The following is a 16,370-nucleotide window of genomic DNA, read 5'->3' as shown; positions in this document are numbered from 1 at the left end:
GATATTTTATCTTCACAAGCATCGGATAAATACACTATATTATTTAATATTTACTGAGCAAACCCCTTTATCAATACTTTAAAAGCAAACTAAGGAGCCTAGCCAACATATAGCATTTTAATCACTCACTTATGGATCAAAATACGTTGCTTTTACTCTTAAAACTGACTTATTTCATGCACATCTGACCAAAGTTTAATGGGATTTTAAGAACTAAAAACAAATGTGTGTAAAATAAAAATTCATACACTTGTCAGATTAACAGTATGCATTAAAGCAAGTTACTCCAAACTTATGTAACTTAAAGGGGCGAAAGAGTCATGTGAGAGCATTTTAAAGAGAGCATGAACTAATGTGGTTCTGTCAATATAACTAATATTTGCTCATAATGCCATGCAGTGTTTTGGCTGGTGAGACTGCAACATATACCAGAGTAGCTTTGCTCAGACTGTTTACAAAAACCTAAGTTGACTGAGAAACAAAAATGTGTTTTAAAGGTTTTCTCACTCTATTAAAAACATTTTATTTTCCGTCTGAATTAATTCACAACACTAAAAAGGAGGTTGTGTGTCAAACTCAACAAATAAGTCACAGTCCAGAATGATATCTTCAAGTTTCCTTTATGCCTTCTATAAAAGTATATCATTAAGGCAATCATACAGTGGATTTAGACATTTCTTTCTCTAGGCTATACACAGTGAATAAATCAGCTCGTAGCCTAAAACATAAAGGATTCTCTGAAAAAAAAAAAAATCTATATAGGCTATACACATATATACAATGCACATTATCTTTGAAGAGAATACAGTCAAGATAACTTCCCTTTAAAGCTGGAATATTCAGTCTTTTTATTCACATGATGGACATTTGGATGTAACTATAGGTGGCATGTAATAAATTACTGTTTCACTTTAACTCCTAATAATCTATTTACAGTTTCATACAGTTCCAGCATTAAATACGTGTAAATCAGATCGGCCTGGTGCCAAATGGCATCAGTGTCATATATAAAAATAGTTCATATCTCTAAAAAAAAAAAAAAGAAAAGATTGGCAGTGCACAGCATGTACTGATTAAAACCAAAACAAGCCTCTATTGTGACAACTTTACAATCAGAGTCTGTGACTGAGGGGAAAGTAGACAATCTAATTTAGCTTATCACACACAAGCAAAGCATCTGGAGAGCTGTGGAGTGGTGTGGTTTGATAAGAGAGCATGCCTGGAGCTCAGGCAAGTTTAGGGAAACATCTTTCTGGTGTCATTTGCATAGAAAATATCCTGATTTGATATCCTTCAGCGTCTAAAAACACAGACTAAAAACACCCTTTCCTCTAGTCTGTGGGGCTCTAACCTTTCACAATAGTAGCAGGTCAAAGAGTGACAAAAGTTTAGATTGCTTTTTTATCCGGACAAAAGTCGGGGGCAGATTATGAACCTATACATCTACCTACCTATACATCTCTGTAAATGTTTAAACATCTGACAGGTAGGTTACAGATAAGTGACCAGCAGCTGGAGTCAGCTGGACGATGGAAGTTTTTTAATCCTGCAGCTCTTTCAGTTTAGAGTTCCTCCGCAGGACTCTGACACAAAGTGAAGTTTCTAAACTCACAGGACAGACAATGGTTTGATTTTCATTCTGAAACACTGTGGATGTCCTAAATCGTTGAAGCCCTTTCTGTTTATAGACTGAAGCTTGTGCTGATTGTTTGAAATGGTTTCTGTGAGCCGAGTGGACGCACAACTGAGAAAAGGACCTGGAATTTATCTTTGTTTTTGTTCAGGGATTATTAGAAAGGCCTGGACTGTAATAGGACTATGATAATGCAAAGTTAATAATTTGTTTTGTATGAATGTTCCTACTGTTTATTATGCACCTAATAGGAACATTCATACAAAACAAATTATGAACTTTGCATTATCATAGTCCTATTACAGTCCAGGCCTTTCTAACAGGGATTATATGAAGGGCAATAGAGCCAAAATGGATAGAAAATATCCTGATTTGATATCCTTCAGCGTCTAAAAACTCTTAATTCAAACAAGGCCTGCAGCAAAAAACACACTTTCCTTTAAGTCTGTGGGGCTCTAACTGTTCACAATAGTAGCAGAGCAAAGAGTGACAAAAGTTTAGATTGCTTTTGCTTTTTATCCGCACAAAAGTCGGGGGCAGATTATGAACCTATAAATCTACCTACCTATACATCTCTGTAAATGTTTAAACATCTGACAGGTAGGTTACAGACTCTAACCTTTCACAATAGTAGCAGGTCATAAGAGTGACAAAAGTTTAGATTGCTTTTTTGCTTTTTATCCGGACAAAAGTCGGGGGCAGATTATGATACCTGGGGATTATATGAGGGGCAATAGAGCCAAAATGGATAGAAAATATCCTGATTTGACATCCTTCAGCGTCTAAAAACTCTTAATTCAAACAAGGCCTGCACCAAAAAACACACTTTCCTTTAAGTCTGTGGGGCTCTAACTTTTTCACAATAGTATCAGGTCAAAGAGTGACAAAAGTTTAGATTGCTTTTGCAGATTATGGGATTATATGAGAGGCAATAGAGCCAAAATGGATGCCAGCAGGGTGAATACACAGTGGGCTGCTGGAAGAGAGGCTGAGCTCTCCGGCTCCACTAGATAGTCCGCATCCGGTAGTCCGTCGTCGTCGTCATCTGGGTACTGACTGTAGTCGGATCCGCTGCCTTCTTCTCTCACTGGAGAGTCAAAGCAAAGCGCCTTCATGCTGCTCTTCACAAACTCACAGATGGGCCGATCCGTGCCATCACACATGCATGTGTCCAGCTGCTGACCTTTAGGTATTTTACGCATATTGGCGATCACATTCCTGCATGCATTCGTGCAGATCGCCCCGCTGAAGAGTTTCCCGCAGTGCTTCAGATAGTCGTGCATCGCGGAGCTGCACTGCCCGTCTCTCTCGCACTGGCGCCGGGCTTCCGTGCAGCCGGTGCTGGTAGTCCTGGGCAGGCACGGCTCTATTGCACGCTTGGTGCTCGTACACAGCGGGTCGTGCGCGCAGCTGCAGTCCTCCAGAGCCGGGCCGTTTTTGGTCAAGTTGAGCTGCACGAGAGAGGAGATGCAGTGGCTCGGGCACTTCCTCCTCTCGCCCTTCAGCACGGGCCCACAGGCGCGCGAGTAGTGTTCGTATGCGTAATTGCACTCCGGCTCGGCTTGGCAGTTCATGATGGCTTGCCAGCATATCAGTCTGCGGTTATGGGACGAGGAAGAGGCCACGGAGAAGTAGCCGAAAAACAAAAAAAGCGCACAACCGAGAGGCCAAACGAGTCTGCAGGAGACGCTCCTCCGTGCCAGTGCGCCAGAGCGTGCCATTGTTCTCTGCGAGAGAAAACTGCACAACTCACAGCAGCAGTGTCATATGGGAAACTTCTACACTATACTTCCATGGATAGTGTCAACAGGCTGGCACTGCGTAATGTGTAATCCCAGCTCCATAAATCTGATCCATATGAGCCGGATTCTTCAGATAAAGTCCTGTTATCCATGCATGATTTCGGGGGAAAACTAAAAACAGAAACTCACAGGAGGAAAAAAAAGACAAAAAAAAAGTTTTCCACAAGTTTTTGGAGAGTTTCTGCTCATTCCATTGCAGGGAATCTGAGATCATGAGCAACAAACTGCCTCCAGCTCAGCTCAGCTCTCTGGTGTCCTCCTCTCTCTCTCTCTCTCTCTCTCTCTCTCTTCTAGCGGATCTCTCAAGCAAAAAGTCCCGAGAGCCCTTTTGGAGGACTCCGCCGGATCATCTAGAAGTCCTGAGTGCAAACAAACAGTGCATGAGGAAGAAAAACAACAACCCTTGTGGGTCGCTAAAGTGGTCCTCTACTCTCTCTCTCTCTCTCCTTTGAGCATTTGTCTTTCTGTCCCTCAGCCCCCTTCTCTCTCTACATATTAGAGAGGTGCTTCTCATTGGTTGGCCACTTGTTGTGGGTTTCCTACGTAGTGATGATGGGCGGGAGTTCAGGGTGGGAGGAAGATGATGGTCTTCTTGAGAAATACAAGGTGAGGTGGGATGAATGTGTTGGGGAGTAGATTCAGTGGAAAGAGCATGCAGTCCTCCTTTATTATCTGGGGAACTGATTCTGTAAACTTTTTTTAGGCACAGAGAATTTTATCAAATCATATCAAACCCCCAAAATAAAAGGTTTTCACTAGAATAGTGTTGATATTTGTCTATACGGTCTGCAGGATGGATAATAATGTACTATACCCATTTTTAACAGTCTCTTCTGCACTATATTCACTTTTTTAATAGTCGTGTATCACAGCTGTTACCCTGCACTATATTCAGTTTTAACAGTTTTCTTCTTCATCTCCTTGTATTTTTATATCTGGTATATTTTTTTGTACTTTGTACTACTAACTTTTTTACTGCCTTTTTACTAACATGTTTCGCACTATGGAACTGTGATGCTGGAAACTTGAATTTCCCTCGGGATTAATAAAGTTACTATCTATCTATCTATCTATCTATCTATCTATATATATTATGATCATCAGCTTAGGTTCATCATTTTAATTTACGTTACTGAATACATACCCATGACCTACTTTGCTTGCACAATAATAAAAGCCATAGGGATTTATTTAAATCGCTTGCGACATGTTATACCTCAACTGATGTTTTTTAGTGTTTAAGTGTGTTAGAGAGTAGACTTAGCAGAGAGAGCAGTCCTCCCTGTTTATTATCTGAGAAATTTACATTATTCATGTTTTCACAATTTCTTAATGTACACCCTAAAAAATAAATGATAATAGGGTTTTAAGGGGGGAAAATAGGGCTGTGAATTGATTAAAATATTTAATCTGCTCAAGGGAGATTGTCAAGTATTTAATACTCTTATCAACATGGGAGTGGGAAAATATGCTGTTTTATGCAAATGTATGTATATGTTTATTATTGGAAATCAATTAACAACACAAAACAATGACAAATATTGTCCAGAAACCCTCACAGGTACTGCATTTAGCATAAAAAATATGCTCAAATCATAACATGGTAAACTGCAGCCCAACAGGCAACAACAGCTGTCAGTGTGTCAGTGTGCTGACTTGACTATGACTTGCCCCAAACTGCATGTGATTATCATAAAGTGGGCATGTCTGTAAAGAGGAGTCTCGAGGTCAAGGGACCCCTTTGAATATGGCCATGCCAGTTTTTCCTCGCCAAGATTTAGAGTAAATTCGGAGCGTTACTTAGCCTCCTTCGCCACAGGCTAGTATGACATGGTTGGTACCAAAGGATTCTTTATGTTTTCCTATGATGCCAGTAACTTCACTCTAGCTTTAAAACTGAGCCCAAAGGTCACAATCACAGTAAATGTGCTTCAACCACCAGACCAACATGACACCCCAATACAGCACTTTTTACCCTGTAATATCCTGCAGATAATTGATAATGACACTGTGACTGCACTGTTTTACAATAATAAATTGAACTCCGTGCCTGCAGTGCTAATGATCTGAGCAGCGCCCTCACTGATAACTTCATCATCCACATCCTATTAACTCTTCCTCAGCAGAGCAGTTGAGGACAAATTAATTGTGGTATAACAGGGAACTCATTGAACATCATTTAATATAATCACTCATTAAGGCTAACTTCCTTCATATTACTGCACTCCATCATAACGCTGTCAGATGTTAAGCCGGTGAATCATTGGCACTTTCATTTGCAGCGTCTTGCCTTAACATGTGATCTGATATTAATCCTACCGGAGTAGACACACTAATATCATCAGTTAAACCTGACTGACTTCAACCTCCTTTACAGTATATCAGTGATATCTAAGTGATCACTTTTTTCACTTACCTCAACCTGCCGTGTTAACGTCAAGATGTTGAATTGGGCAATAGGTAATAAATGTGAGCTTAGTATCTCTGCATGTAAATCATAATATCTTGACACAGCCTCTATGATGGATTTCTCTCTGCATACTTGTTGAATAACAACAAAATAAAAAATTGTTGATTCTGTTGGGTTGGACACCAAAATCTGATGTTTACTGTTGATGTTTAATACAGTTTAAAAGTATTTCTGCTGTCAAACACTACAGGAAATATCTTGTGACATCATGCTAATAATTATTCATGGGTATAAGAAAAATATGTCACCGAACAACTAAATGAGCTCAGAGAATCAATGTGCGTTGCAAATAGCAATTTTACAGTGTTATAATAGCTTTAGTGTATATAATTTATATACTTTAATTGAAATAAATCGCTCCTCTGTTGGTTGTGATTCACACTAGTCCTCGACCAAAGAAATTCTTAGTCGACTAACACTCAAACCATTTTGTCGACTAATTTATTGGTTGATTTAATCGACAGATCTGTAAAACAGAGTTTCTCCCAAAGAATAACACAAAAGCACCACTTTAAATCTTGCGTTTACCAGAGATGTGCTCACAAGTTTGTTAGAAATTAGTCATTCAGCATGAAAAATGCATAAAAAGATGACTAAAGAAATCTTAGTCAACCAAGACCAAAACGACCAATTAGTCGACTAATCATCTAAGAAGGGGCAGCCCTAATTTACACCTCTGTTTCTACTCATGTTTTCAATAGTTTACATTTTCACTATAGAATAATCTGACTGCTAAATGGAAAAATAAGAGGTGATTTTACATATATATAAACTTGACTGTATTCATGACGTGTTTCTGGGGTTAAAATTCTTCTGTTCACTACACATAAGTATAGAATAAAGCAGTTTGGGGGTCAAAAAACATTCAGCAGGTCCGTAAATTTGTGTCCTGCAGGTTTGAATCACACTAGAAACAGTCTGGTTTTGGGAGAGAATTTTTGTTTAAAGGTATTGGATGAAGTGACCTCAACCACCAGCAGGGCTGCAACTAACACTTAGTTTCATTATTGATTAGTCTATAAAACCAGCAGTCTATAAAACCACCTAAACCAGCAAATCTTCACATTTAAGGAGCTGAAACCGGTGATTTTTTTGTTTTGTTTAAATCCTTAAAAAATGTCTAACAATTATCAAAATTATTCAGGCTAATTCTGTCAACCTACAATTTATCGACTAATCGTTTTAGCATCTTTCTCATGTAAATGTCCATATTCGTGGAGATAAGTTGAGCCCAAGGTTCGCAGACATTTGCCAATTCTACACTGTGCTGTCAACATTAATCTGCCACTAAAAAAAACATACTGTAAATACAAGAGTATGAAAACAAAATCACGGACCAGGTTGCTATAGAGGAAAGTACACATATTAAGAGCTGCAGTTCTTCTTAAAACAGCCCTGAATGATATTTTTTTCTCTGACTATGAAAAAGGTCAACAAAAATCTGAAACTCTTGTTTGTTTTAGAAAAAGTTTTGACTTTCCAGCTTCTTTCCAGGAGCTTAGATAGTCGCCTTAAGATATCTGCCTGGACCTCATCATCAAAATGACACATGAGTGTGTGTGTGAGTGTGCGTGTGTGGGTGTGAGTAAAATGATAGCCCACATGTTGACACATGAGCAAGAGGAGGCAGTTTAGTTCTTGAGGCTTGATGTGGATGAGGGAGTCAGGGAAAGAGAGCAGCGAGGGCACAAAGGCTGTTTGTGTTTCAAACAGCATTCTGATCTCAGGAATGTACCTTTAGGCCACAGCCGTGAGCTTCCCGCTGCAAACAATGCACTCAATGTCAGTTACGGCTGGCTAGCGCAGACGCTGCTGGCGCTACTCCAAGGTCCCAACTCGTCGAAAATGATGGATACAGGGAACTCAATACCTCAGGAGTCCCACTCCTGCCTTCCCCTCCAACACAAAGAATGGAAACACTGTGCGCTCCGACAAAAGATTCCCAAACACCAAAGTCTTCATTGTTTCAAGTGCTTTTAGCACAACTGTAATATGAAACAGAGGCAACGCCATTCAAGCGAGGTATCCAGTCATTCATCTTTTTATATTAGTGCAAATAAAGCAGCAATTTAGCCTTTCAGAGTCCATAATAATTTGCATATTTTGAAAGCAGATTAAGTCAAGACTTCTAGGAGAAAAATCCTCTTTAAAAACTCATCAACCACATTAAAAAATCTTTAATCCTAAAACACTTGCAGACGGGAAAAAAAAAGCTGATAGAATCATCCAACACTTTTGTCTTTGCCAACAGCTGTACGCTTAAACCAGATGTGCTGCACTGAGAGCCGAGTGTCGTTACTTTGAGGGCTCAATTAAACCAGAGTTCTTGCCGCAACAGTCCAATTAAGGGACAAACATAATGGTATTAAAACCATCCCCTGCTGATGTTCAGAGCAACGAGAGCGAGCGACGTTCGGCGGTTTTTTAACATCAAACCAGGAAATGAAGTTAAGTTGACTGAAATAAAAACATCATTATATTTTATAGAGGACCCAAGTTAGCATTGCTTACAAGTATGTTAAGTATGTGCTGTTGTTTTTTTTCATCTTTAGTTTATTTTGACATGTTTCACAGTTTCATTTTTGCATGAAACGAATTTCAACAGACTAGTTTTATAATGTGTTTGTAAAACTGTGTGAAAATCTTAATAGTGAAAGCACCATAAAATGGTTGTATAGGTCTGTAAGAACCAAAAAATCCTTCACACTGTCTAACACTTTTTTATTCTCCTGTCTGAGGATTGTTTAATCATAAACAGGTATGATAAAAGTTTATGAACCAACACCCTTGTCCATAATACTTCCTGGAGTGCAAAAACTTAGTTGAGATTGTTACTTAAAATATAATTTTTCTACTTAAAGTATAAGTTTTAAAAATAAACACTAGATTATGGCTTCTACTTGTGCTAATGGTTTCTCTTAAACTACATTAATGGCATTTCTGATGTCCTATTTTATACATTATGAGATTCTTGTTGCACATTTTTTACATTTCTAGCCCACTAATGGTCACAGGATCGCTGTTGTTGAAGTGTAAAGAAAGGTTGTGTTGTATCTGAGTGAAGCTGAATCCCAGCAGAGCGGGTCAGTCAGCGGCAGTAGGCCTGCACCGAGCCGTCTGAAAAAGGAAATATCAGGATACAGGAAATGAGTTGGCAGGAACTATCCATTCAAATTGCTTCCTCTTTGGGATTTCAGAGAAGCGATAATGGCAAGTGATAAGTTATTTGGAACGGAACCAAACAAGATTAAGGATTCATTTCCTTCCTCGTGTCGGCCTATTAATTTGCCTCCCGTTTCATCCGTCCTCTTCTGAGGATTTGTGTTGATTTCTTCGGTTTGGAACTGCACAGTGACGCACGAGTGATTACAACCGTACAAGTTGGCAGATAATGGCAGAAAGCCAAAAATAAAACCACCTATTTTTACCATTTCTAGACAGCTTTGGCTGCAAGAGTCAGGAATCCCTGGAAATTGCTTTGCTCGGAAGGGAAAATCCCCTGCAGCAATAAACAACAACAACAACACCCCCCTTTCACAACGATGAAAAACATTAATATAATGCAGTTTTCAGAGAATAAACACATTTGACTTTTCTAAAAATCAAATCAGATTAGGGGATTTAAACTTCCTTTCCTGTTGTGCTATATTGAGTGGGTGGATCCCATCTTCAAAATCCTGCTAAATGGTTAAAATGTTAAATGAAGTGTTATGGGGGGGGGGGGGCGTGTTCCTTTAATCAGTGAGATTAAAGTCATCCATCATGTCAAACAGGCACCGATCCTGCTGACCCTTTTAGCACAGTCCACTGCACTATAATTTCTACAAGATTCAACATGATCTGATCTGCACATTAAGATCTGCCATAGAAAGAGGAAATAAACTCTGACAAAATAGTTATCACAAGTTTGGCCATTTTGATGGGGTGCAGCAGCAGTCATAGTTTATATACAGTAAATCAGTAATTTGTAAAATAAGAATCAGTGACTCCGATCCATAGAATCAATAATTGAGAGAGTGTATTTTATTGTCTATGAGACAAACATTGTTTAAATAGGAACTAAAACTGCAAAATATCTAAATGTGGTAGAGAAGAAAATCAGCCCCGTCTCCTACAAAATTACGTTCCCATACAACTAAACTGTATCGTCAATTATGTTTTGAGGGAAACGTATTTTCTCCCAGTTTATGGTCACAGTTTTAAACATGTGGTTAACCATGTAAACTGAAACAAAAAACACCACAAAACTACTTCATTAGGTTTAGTAAAAAAAAACATCATGGTTTGGCTTAAAATTACTGTTATATTATTAAGCTACGATCGTAAATTCAAATAATTGAATGTTGAATTTCAGTTTTAGACGGGACACAAACAGCGGTCTCCCTGGGTGAAAGCCTTGTGTTTGTTTGACCCTTCCATAAACCCCGATCTTCTCCCTGCGCGGACTTCCTTGGACTATCATTACAAACGTATTTGTGATACGTCAAAAACAAACGTAATCCATGACAAAATCCCTTGAAACGTAATTCACAAAGCAGTTTCGTCGTATGGGAACGTACATTTTCAGGAGACAGGGCTGAGAAAGCCAGGTGTTACCATTACAAAATACAACAATATCTTTAAAACAAATAGTTTGGTGTGGCATTGGGCCTAAGGTGCACCGTCTGCAACACCCTCAGTTTGCGTCTGGACTCAGACCTTTATTGCATGTCCTTCCTCGTTTCTCTCTCTCCTCTCATTTCCTGTCTTCTTTCTACTGTCAGCATCAAAATAAAGTCATATAATGCCCCCCAGTGTTATTTCAAACCCGTCATTGAGATACTGTAGACGCCAGTCAAACAGACAGAAAGTGGAGTTAATAGATTTTGCAAACTGTCCACACCGCCAAACCACAAACCAAGCAGCAGACTGGATGTTGGTTATCACGATCACAGAGGTCAACAATGGCTTTTACAACTATAAGAGGTAAAGACATTTAATCGAGGCATCCAGAGACCTCCTCTTCCTGCTAGGCTCCTAAGTGGAACCTGCAAACAGTCTTGGGGGGATTGTCATCATTTGAGCTCCTAAATCAGGCAGACCTGGACATCCTGATCATGAAAACAGCACTCATCTTGGCCCTCGTGTCCTCTAATAGTAAACAGTGAAGTCCATTAGTGGTGGAGAATGCGCTTTTAGAACTGTAATTACATCCAGGTAACTTTTACAGTATTTACCCCGACAGACCTCTATGAATCTCTACACGGCCTCCGCACACCACATATCACACAAGCAGCTGTTGCAACACATGCTGCTCCGCCGTCAGCCTGCATGAGCGGCTGTTTATACAGGCCCGAAGGCCTTTCATATCACTGCAGACAAACACCAGCACATATGGACCGACCAATAAAGAGCCTAACCTCCGACACAGACACATGACCTTAATCTCACAAACATGGAACACAGCAAGAAAGAATTTAACAATATAAAAACACAACAAAGCAAAAGGTACACATAATCACTTTGACTACATAAACATTCCTGATCTGCTGTTGATGAAAGGATCAGCTTCGTTAGAGAGAGTCATAGAGACTTGTGACGGTCTGCAAATACTGCAGGCTTTATAAATACAAACTAGTCACAATGGAAAGTTTGTTTTTAGCTATTTTGTGAGACTGTTTATGAGAAAATAATGTGATTGAATAGTTTTGCGACTGGCTAATGGTATTATGATGGTAGGGCTAGGTATCGTTTGAATTCTTTCAATATTGCTGCCAATGCAGCACCTGAATTTCAGCACTAATACCAAAAAGATACCTTGTTAAATAATACCTTAATTTGAGGAATATTAACATGTTTTGTTTACAAACCATTTTTCCCATAAAAATTCATTACACACCTCAATGCATCAGCATTTAAAGTAATAATCTCAAAGATTTTCATTTAAATAAATATCTGTAAAGTCACTATCTATCGCCAAATGAGGTAAAACAATAGTGATTGACCCTATGGTCCACTGGTGAAAGTTAGCGACGTGTTTTCAATCACCCAGCAGTGGTTGGTCCACCACAGAGGGTGGGCGGAGGTAACGCAACAGACTCACTCTTCAGCACACTTGTGTGTGAAGCACTGTTTTTGTTTTTGGCAGTTCTTCAAACTTGATGGTATAGATACATTTCGGTCTGTACTCGAGAAACATTGGAGTTAAAAATCCAACCAGATATGATGGTAAAGCATACATTCACTGTGTTATATTAATCTATGTTTGTATGTATTTATGACAACCTTAGTATCCCACAAAGTGTGTTCATACTCAACGTCTCTGCAGGTCAAGACACACTACTTGCAGCAGAAGTGGTATGTCCTATATGTAGCAAGGCAGAAAGTATGGGTGTGGAGGTTGGAGTAGTGGGTGGGCATGTAGCACATTGGACTTCATGCAGGAGACCAGAGTTTGCATCCCATCACAGACTAACCCTAACCATACATTGACCATAGTTTGTTTGCCATAAACACAATCATTTCCAAACCTTACCCATCTTGTAGTTGCCCGATATTGTAGAAAGTAAAAAATGTAACCACCTTGGCATTGGATTTGAGAAATCGTTACCATTGAATATAACCTGGGGTTTAGCAGAATTGTCCAATATCAATAATCTTGTCTGGCAATAGGGCTGTGTTATGTTCTTTTTGTGTTTTATATTTAGGATAGTAGTTTGGAAAGAAAAAAAGAAATACACTTCACTGAACTCCTCCGTGCATCTCTGACATTTATGCTACCCAGTCCTCAAGTACACAGTTGATAGGATATGTAAACAACAGAACACTCAGCAGAATACCATCTTGCATGGCTTTCAAACTTGCATCCCAGAACCCCCCTGCAGTATTTTGGCAGACCTCCAAACCTCGAGTACCAATTTAAGAGATTAGACCCAGAAAAAGCACACAAGACCAAGACAAATGGCCCCCACCAGATCTCCCCCAGCCAACCTCTGGCATCATAGCCTGCTATAGAGACGTCAAGTAGTGCGGGAGGGAATGTGAAACCCTAGCATGTTCCCCCATTTGGCACGTTCCTGAGGCTCCGACGCCGTTATGAGGCCACTTCATAGGAGTGTAAACTGTGTATTTAAAAAGCCGTCATTGTGGGACTAACATTGGCCCTGGTGTAGGTTGTTAGAATAACTGAATGACACAATGGTTTCTTTTCTAAATAAACAGATGTGGGTAGGCTATTAAAACCTCCATTTTTTTCTCTTCCTCTTCGTCTCCTCCTCCCCCTCCTAAATCCCATCTGTAAGTGGCCTCACACACATATATACACACTCTCTCTCTCTCTCTCTCTCTTTCACTCACTCTCACTGCTTCACTCTCTCTCTTCCTCCCTCCGTCCACATGTCTAAGAAAGGCAAAGGGCCGGTTTCCTCCTGCAGCTGTTCAGCACAGACGGGCCTCTATTCCAGCCTCCACAGTCAAGTGATATCGGTCGTCTGCCCAGGCTGATTAATTGCGTGTCATTCTTAACTCCTTCAAGACCACTGCCCCTCTGTTACCCCCCCAAAAGCACCCCCACTCCTCCTCCTCCTCCTCCCACGCTGCACATGGAGGAAATGAACTCACCACAATCCTGCTGGCACTGGACTCCTATCAAATCTAATTCTCAATGAAAGATTACTGTGGGATTTCAAAAAGACTGAGGCCGCTCCAAATAATAATAATAATTCATAAGTTCTGTGGATAGCTAATGAAAAGCAGCTTACCACACAATTAGAGTAATAATGTGATATATTTTTCACTTCACTCCGTGCACTGAAGCTTAAATATATTCTACAATTGTTGATTTAAAAGGTAGGTTAAAAAGAAAAAGAAATGTGCTTCATATTATTGGAAGAAACAATTGTGGTTTGTAATAAACAAATAAACATAATAGTTACCAAAAAAAAACACAAGGAATGACTTGTCAAGTATTGCCCAATCTGTTCGATTTAAGGCAATCTCCAGGAACAGCAAAAACACCAACATCTAGATAACTAGAAAATGCATTTTCGGCTGTAAATGCGTGGGAATGCTGAAATTAACTGCGAAGTATTACTGAAAATACGGAACTGAATTGTAAAACTGGCAGAGTTGAAAGCTGAACTGCATGACCCAAAAAATGTAAGAGCTGAAATACATTGCTAGAAAAGCAGGAAGCTAAACTGTAATACTGTCAAAGGTAGAAGATGAAATTAATTAACTCCTTAGACAGAAAGTGTTTTTTGGGTGGAATGAACCTTCAAAACAATAAGTCGTTAGAAAGAATTGAATAGTGATAAAAAGTTTAATATTTGAAATAGTATAGTATAGTAGAAATATTAGAAATAAGAAAAGTCACCGCACTAATGTCCTTAAAGAGCTGAATATTTTGATATTTGAATGGTTTCTGTAGCTGAACGTATGCAGAAGTAGTTAAAGTCCATATAACTACAAAACTGTGGATACTGAATGTTATTGAGAAAAGATATCCAACAAGATCCACTGCTACAAAGCTTTCAACAATACGAAATATCTAATTCTGTAGTGGTTTATGGCCCATTGAAAACTGTTGTGGGGCCCTTTTTGGGGAATACCAACTAAGTCAAAGAAACTTCAAACTGGTTCCTTCAATGCAAAAAGACAAAAACTTTCTGGGGTTGTTTTATTTTGGAATTCTGGATGGAAATTTGGCTGCAAAGGAAAAACACATTATTAGCTTGAGAACTGCTAAAAAACATAATCAAGATAAGTAAATGAACTTGTGAAACTTAAGCTGGAAGTGTGCTTTAAAAGTCAGAACATTTCAACCACTATTTGCCAATGTCCCCAACAAAGTAGTGCAGAAGTGAATTCCCAGCTGGTTCTGCAATGCTGATAAGGCAGAGCGGCTGCCTGGTGACCAAATAAAAAGCACATGTCTGACATAGCATCAGCGATGCATCAATCCTCCGTGAACTCTTGACTCCGAGGGGATTACTGTGGATAAGAATGATGTGACCAATCCACATGTTGCGTACTTTGAAGAAACACAGGCGCCATTTTGGAGTGTCAGCTTTCAGGAAACCGTTTTTCAAATACATACATTTGAAGGTTTTAGTGTTTTTACGTTGACGGTATTTACTTTTGAAGCTGGAGTCCCTTCCTTAAGGACAGTTTTTCCTTTTTAATAAAGCATAGTATTGTTAGTGTACTGAATATTTGTAGTGTAGCATCACTTTGTTTACTTTAAATCCAACCATGTGTAGGAACAGATTAAATGTGCAATATACAAATATTTTTTTAAAACCACAACTAAACAACTCAGCCTCTTTTCTTGTGTCTACGTGCCTTACTCCCCTCCATTTGCTTAAAGCAGGCTTTTCAAGGACGATCAATACACTTTTGGTTGAATAGTTTTTGCCATAGGCTTGGTCACTGCTGAGCTGAGTTGTGGTTATCTGAAGGAAGTCCTAGCAACAACAACAACAACATCAGAAAGCAGTATGCTAAGCCAAACATGCGAAGACAAGACCTGCTGGGAAACCATCCTGAACACGAGGATTGCTTTTTTAACTTCAGATTCCCTGCCTTCACCTTTAGCTGCCTTTGGCTTTATGGATGCCAATCACCTTGGCCTCAGGCTAGATGATGTTTCATTGCAGACGGCACATCAAGATGACTGACAAGTGTGCAGGCTTAGCCGAGGGAAGAGGAGAGAGGGATTAAGAATACACTTCCCCGAACCAAAAGGCAAAAAGTTGATCTGAGCCAGAATTTCCAGTACCAGTTGGTGTTCACTTAGAAGCCATATTATTGATTCTGAAACAACCTGTACAGACATGACAGCTCTAAAATCTTAACTGAATCAGTCAAGCGAAGCAACAGTTTTTGGCCTGAAGACACAAGTGATGTTGGGTTTTAATGTGCCAAACAACTGGACAGCTAAAAAATAAAATGTTTCTCCACATCATTTCTCATGGTGAACAAATATCTGAAGCATCAGGTCTCGCAAGAAGTTATCAACCACATCATAACACCAGTCCCAGCGTTAGCTAGAAGATAATTGTTTCTTGTTTGGGATTGCAGACCAAAATACTGTATATGTATATTTACTGACTTAAAACTGTGAAACTTGTAACAGATTGGCATTAATTTAAAAGGTAGTGTGTACGATTTATCGGTATCGAGTGGTGTGGTTGCAGATTGCAACCAACTGAGTACCCTTCCGCTCACTCCTCCCTTTCCAAGACTGCGGTAACGTGAGCCGCCGAGTGCAAAACCGTGGTCAGGTCAGGTAAAGTAAAAATGCGAAAGGATCTCTCTAGAGCCAGTGTTTGGTTTGAGCAACATGGCAGACTCTGTGAAGATATAAGTGGCTCATTTGAAGCTAAAAAACACGATTCTTTATTTCTGGTGATTTTACACTAATGAAAACTTAGTTATGAATATTATATTATATTTCTGCCAATAGATCCCCTGAAATGTTACACAA

The 16,370-nt window shown here is 39.4% G+C and overlaps 1 protein-coding gene across 1 annotated transcript; it reads right to left on the bottom strand.

The window, feature by feature from the left end:
• Positions 1–604: 604 nt before the first annotated feature.
• Positions 605–13,227, bottom strand: gas1a (growth arrest-specific 1a). The gene is made up of 2 exons (XM_037778592.1): positions 13,211–13,227; positions 605–3,881 (listed from the first exon to the last, which is right to left on the bottom strand). The coding sequence occupies exon 2, from the start codon at positions 3,352–3,354 to the stop codon at positions 2,551–2,553; it is 804 nt and encodes a 267-aa protein (XP_037634520.1). The 5' UTR covers positions 3,355–3,881; positions 13,211–13,227; the 3' UTR covers positions 605–2,550.
• Between the last annotated feature and the right edge of the window lie 3,143 nt (positions 13,228–16,370).

The sequence above is a fragment of the Sebastes umbrosus genome, chromosome 8, assembly GCF_015220745.1.
Source record: "Sebastes umbrosus isolate fSebUmb1 chromosome 8, fSebUmb1.pri, whole genome shotgun sequence".
Lineage (NCBI taxonomy): Eukaryota > Metazoa > Chordata > Actinopteri > Perciformes > Sebastidae > Sebastes > Sebastes umbrosus.
This window is presented reverse-complemented; position numbering and strand designations above follow the sequence as displayed.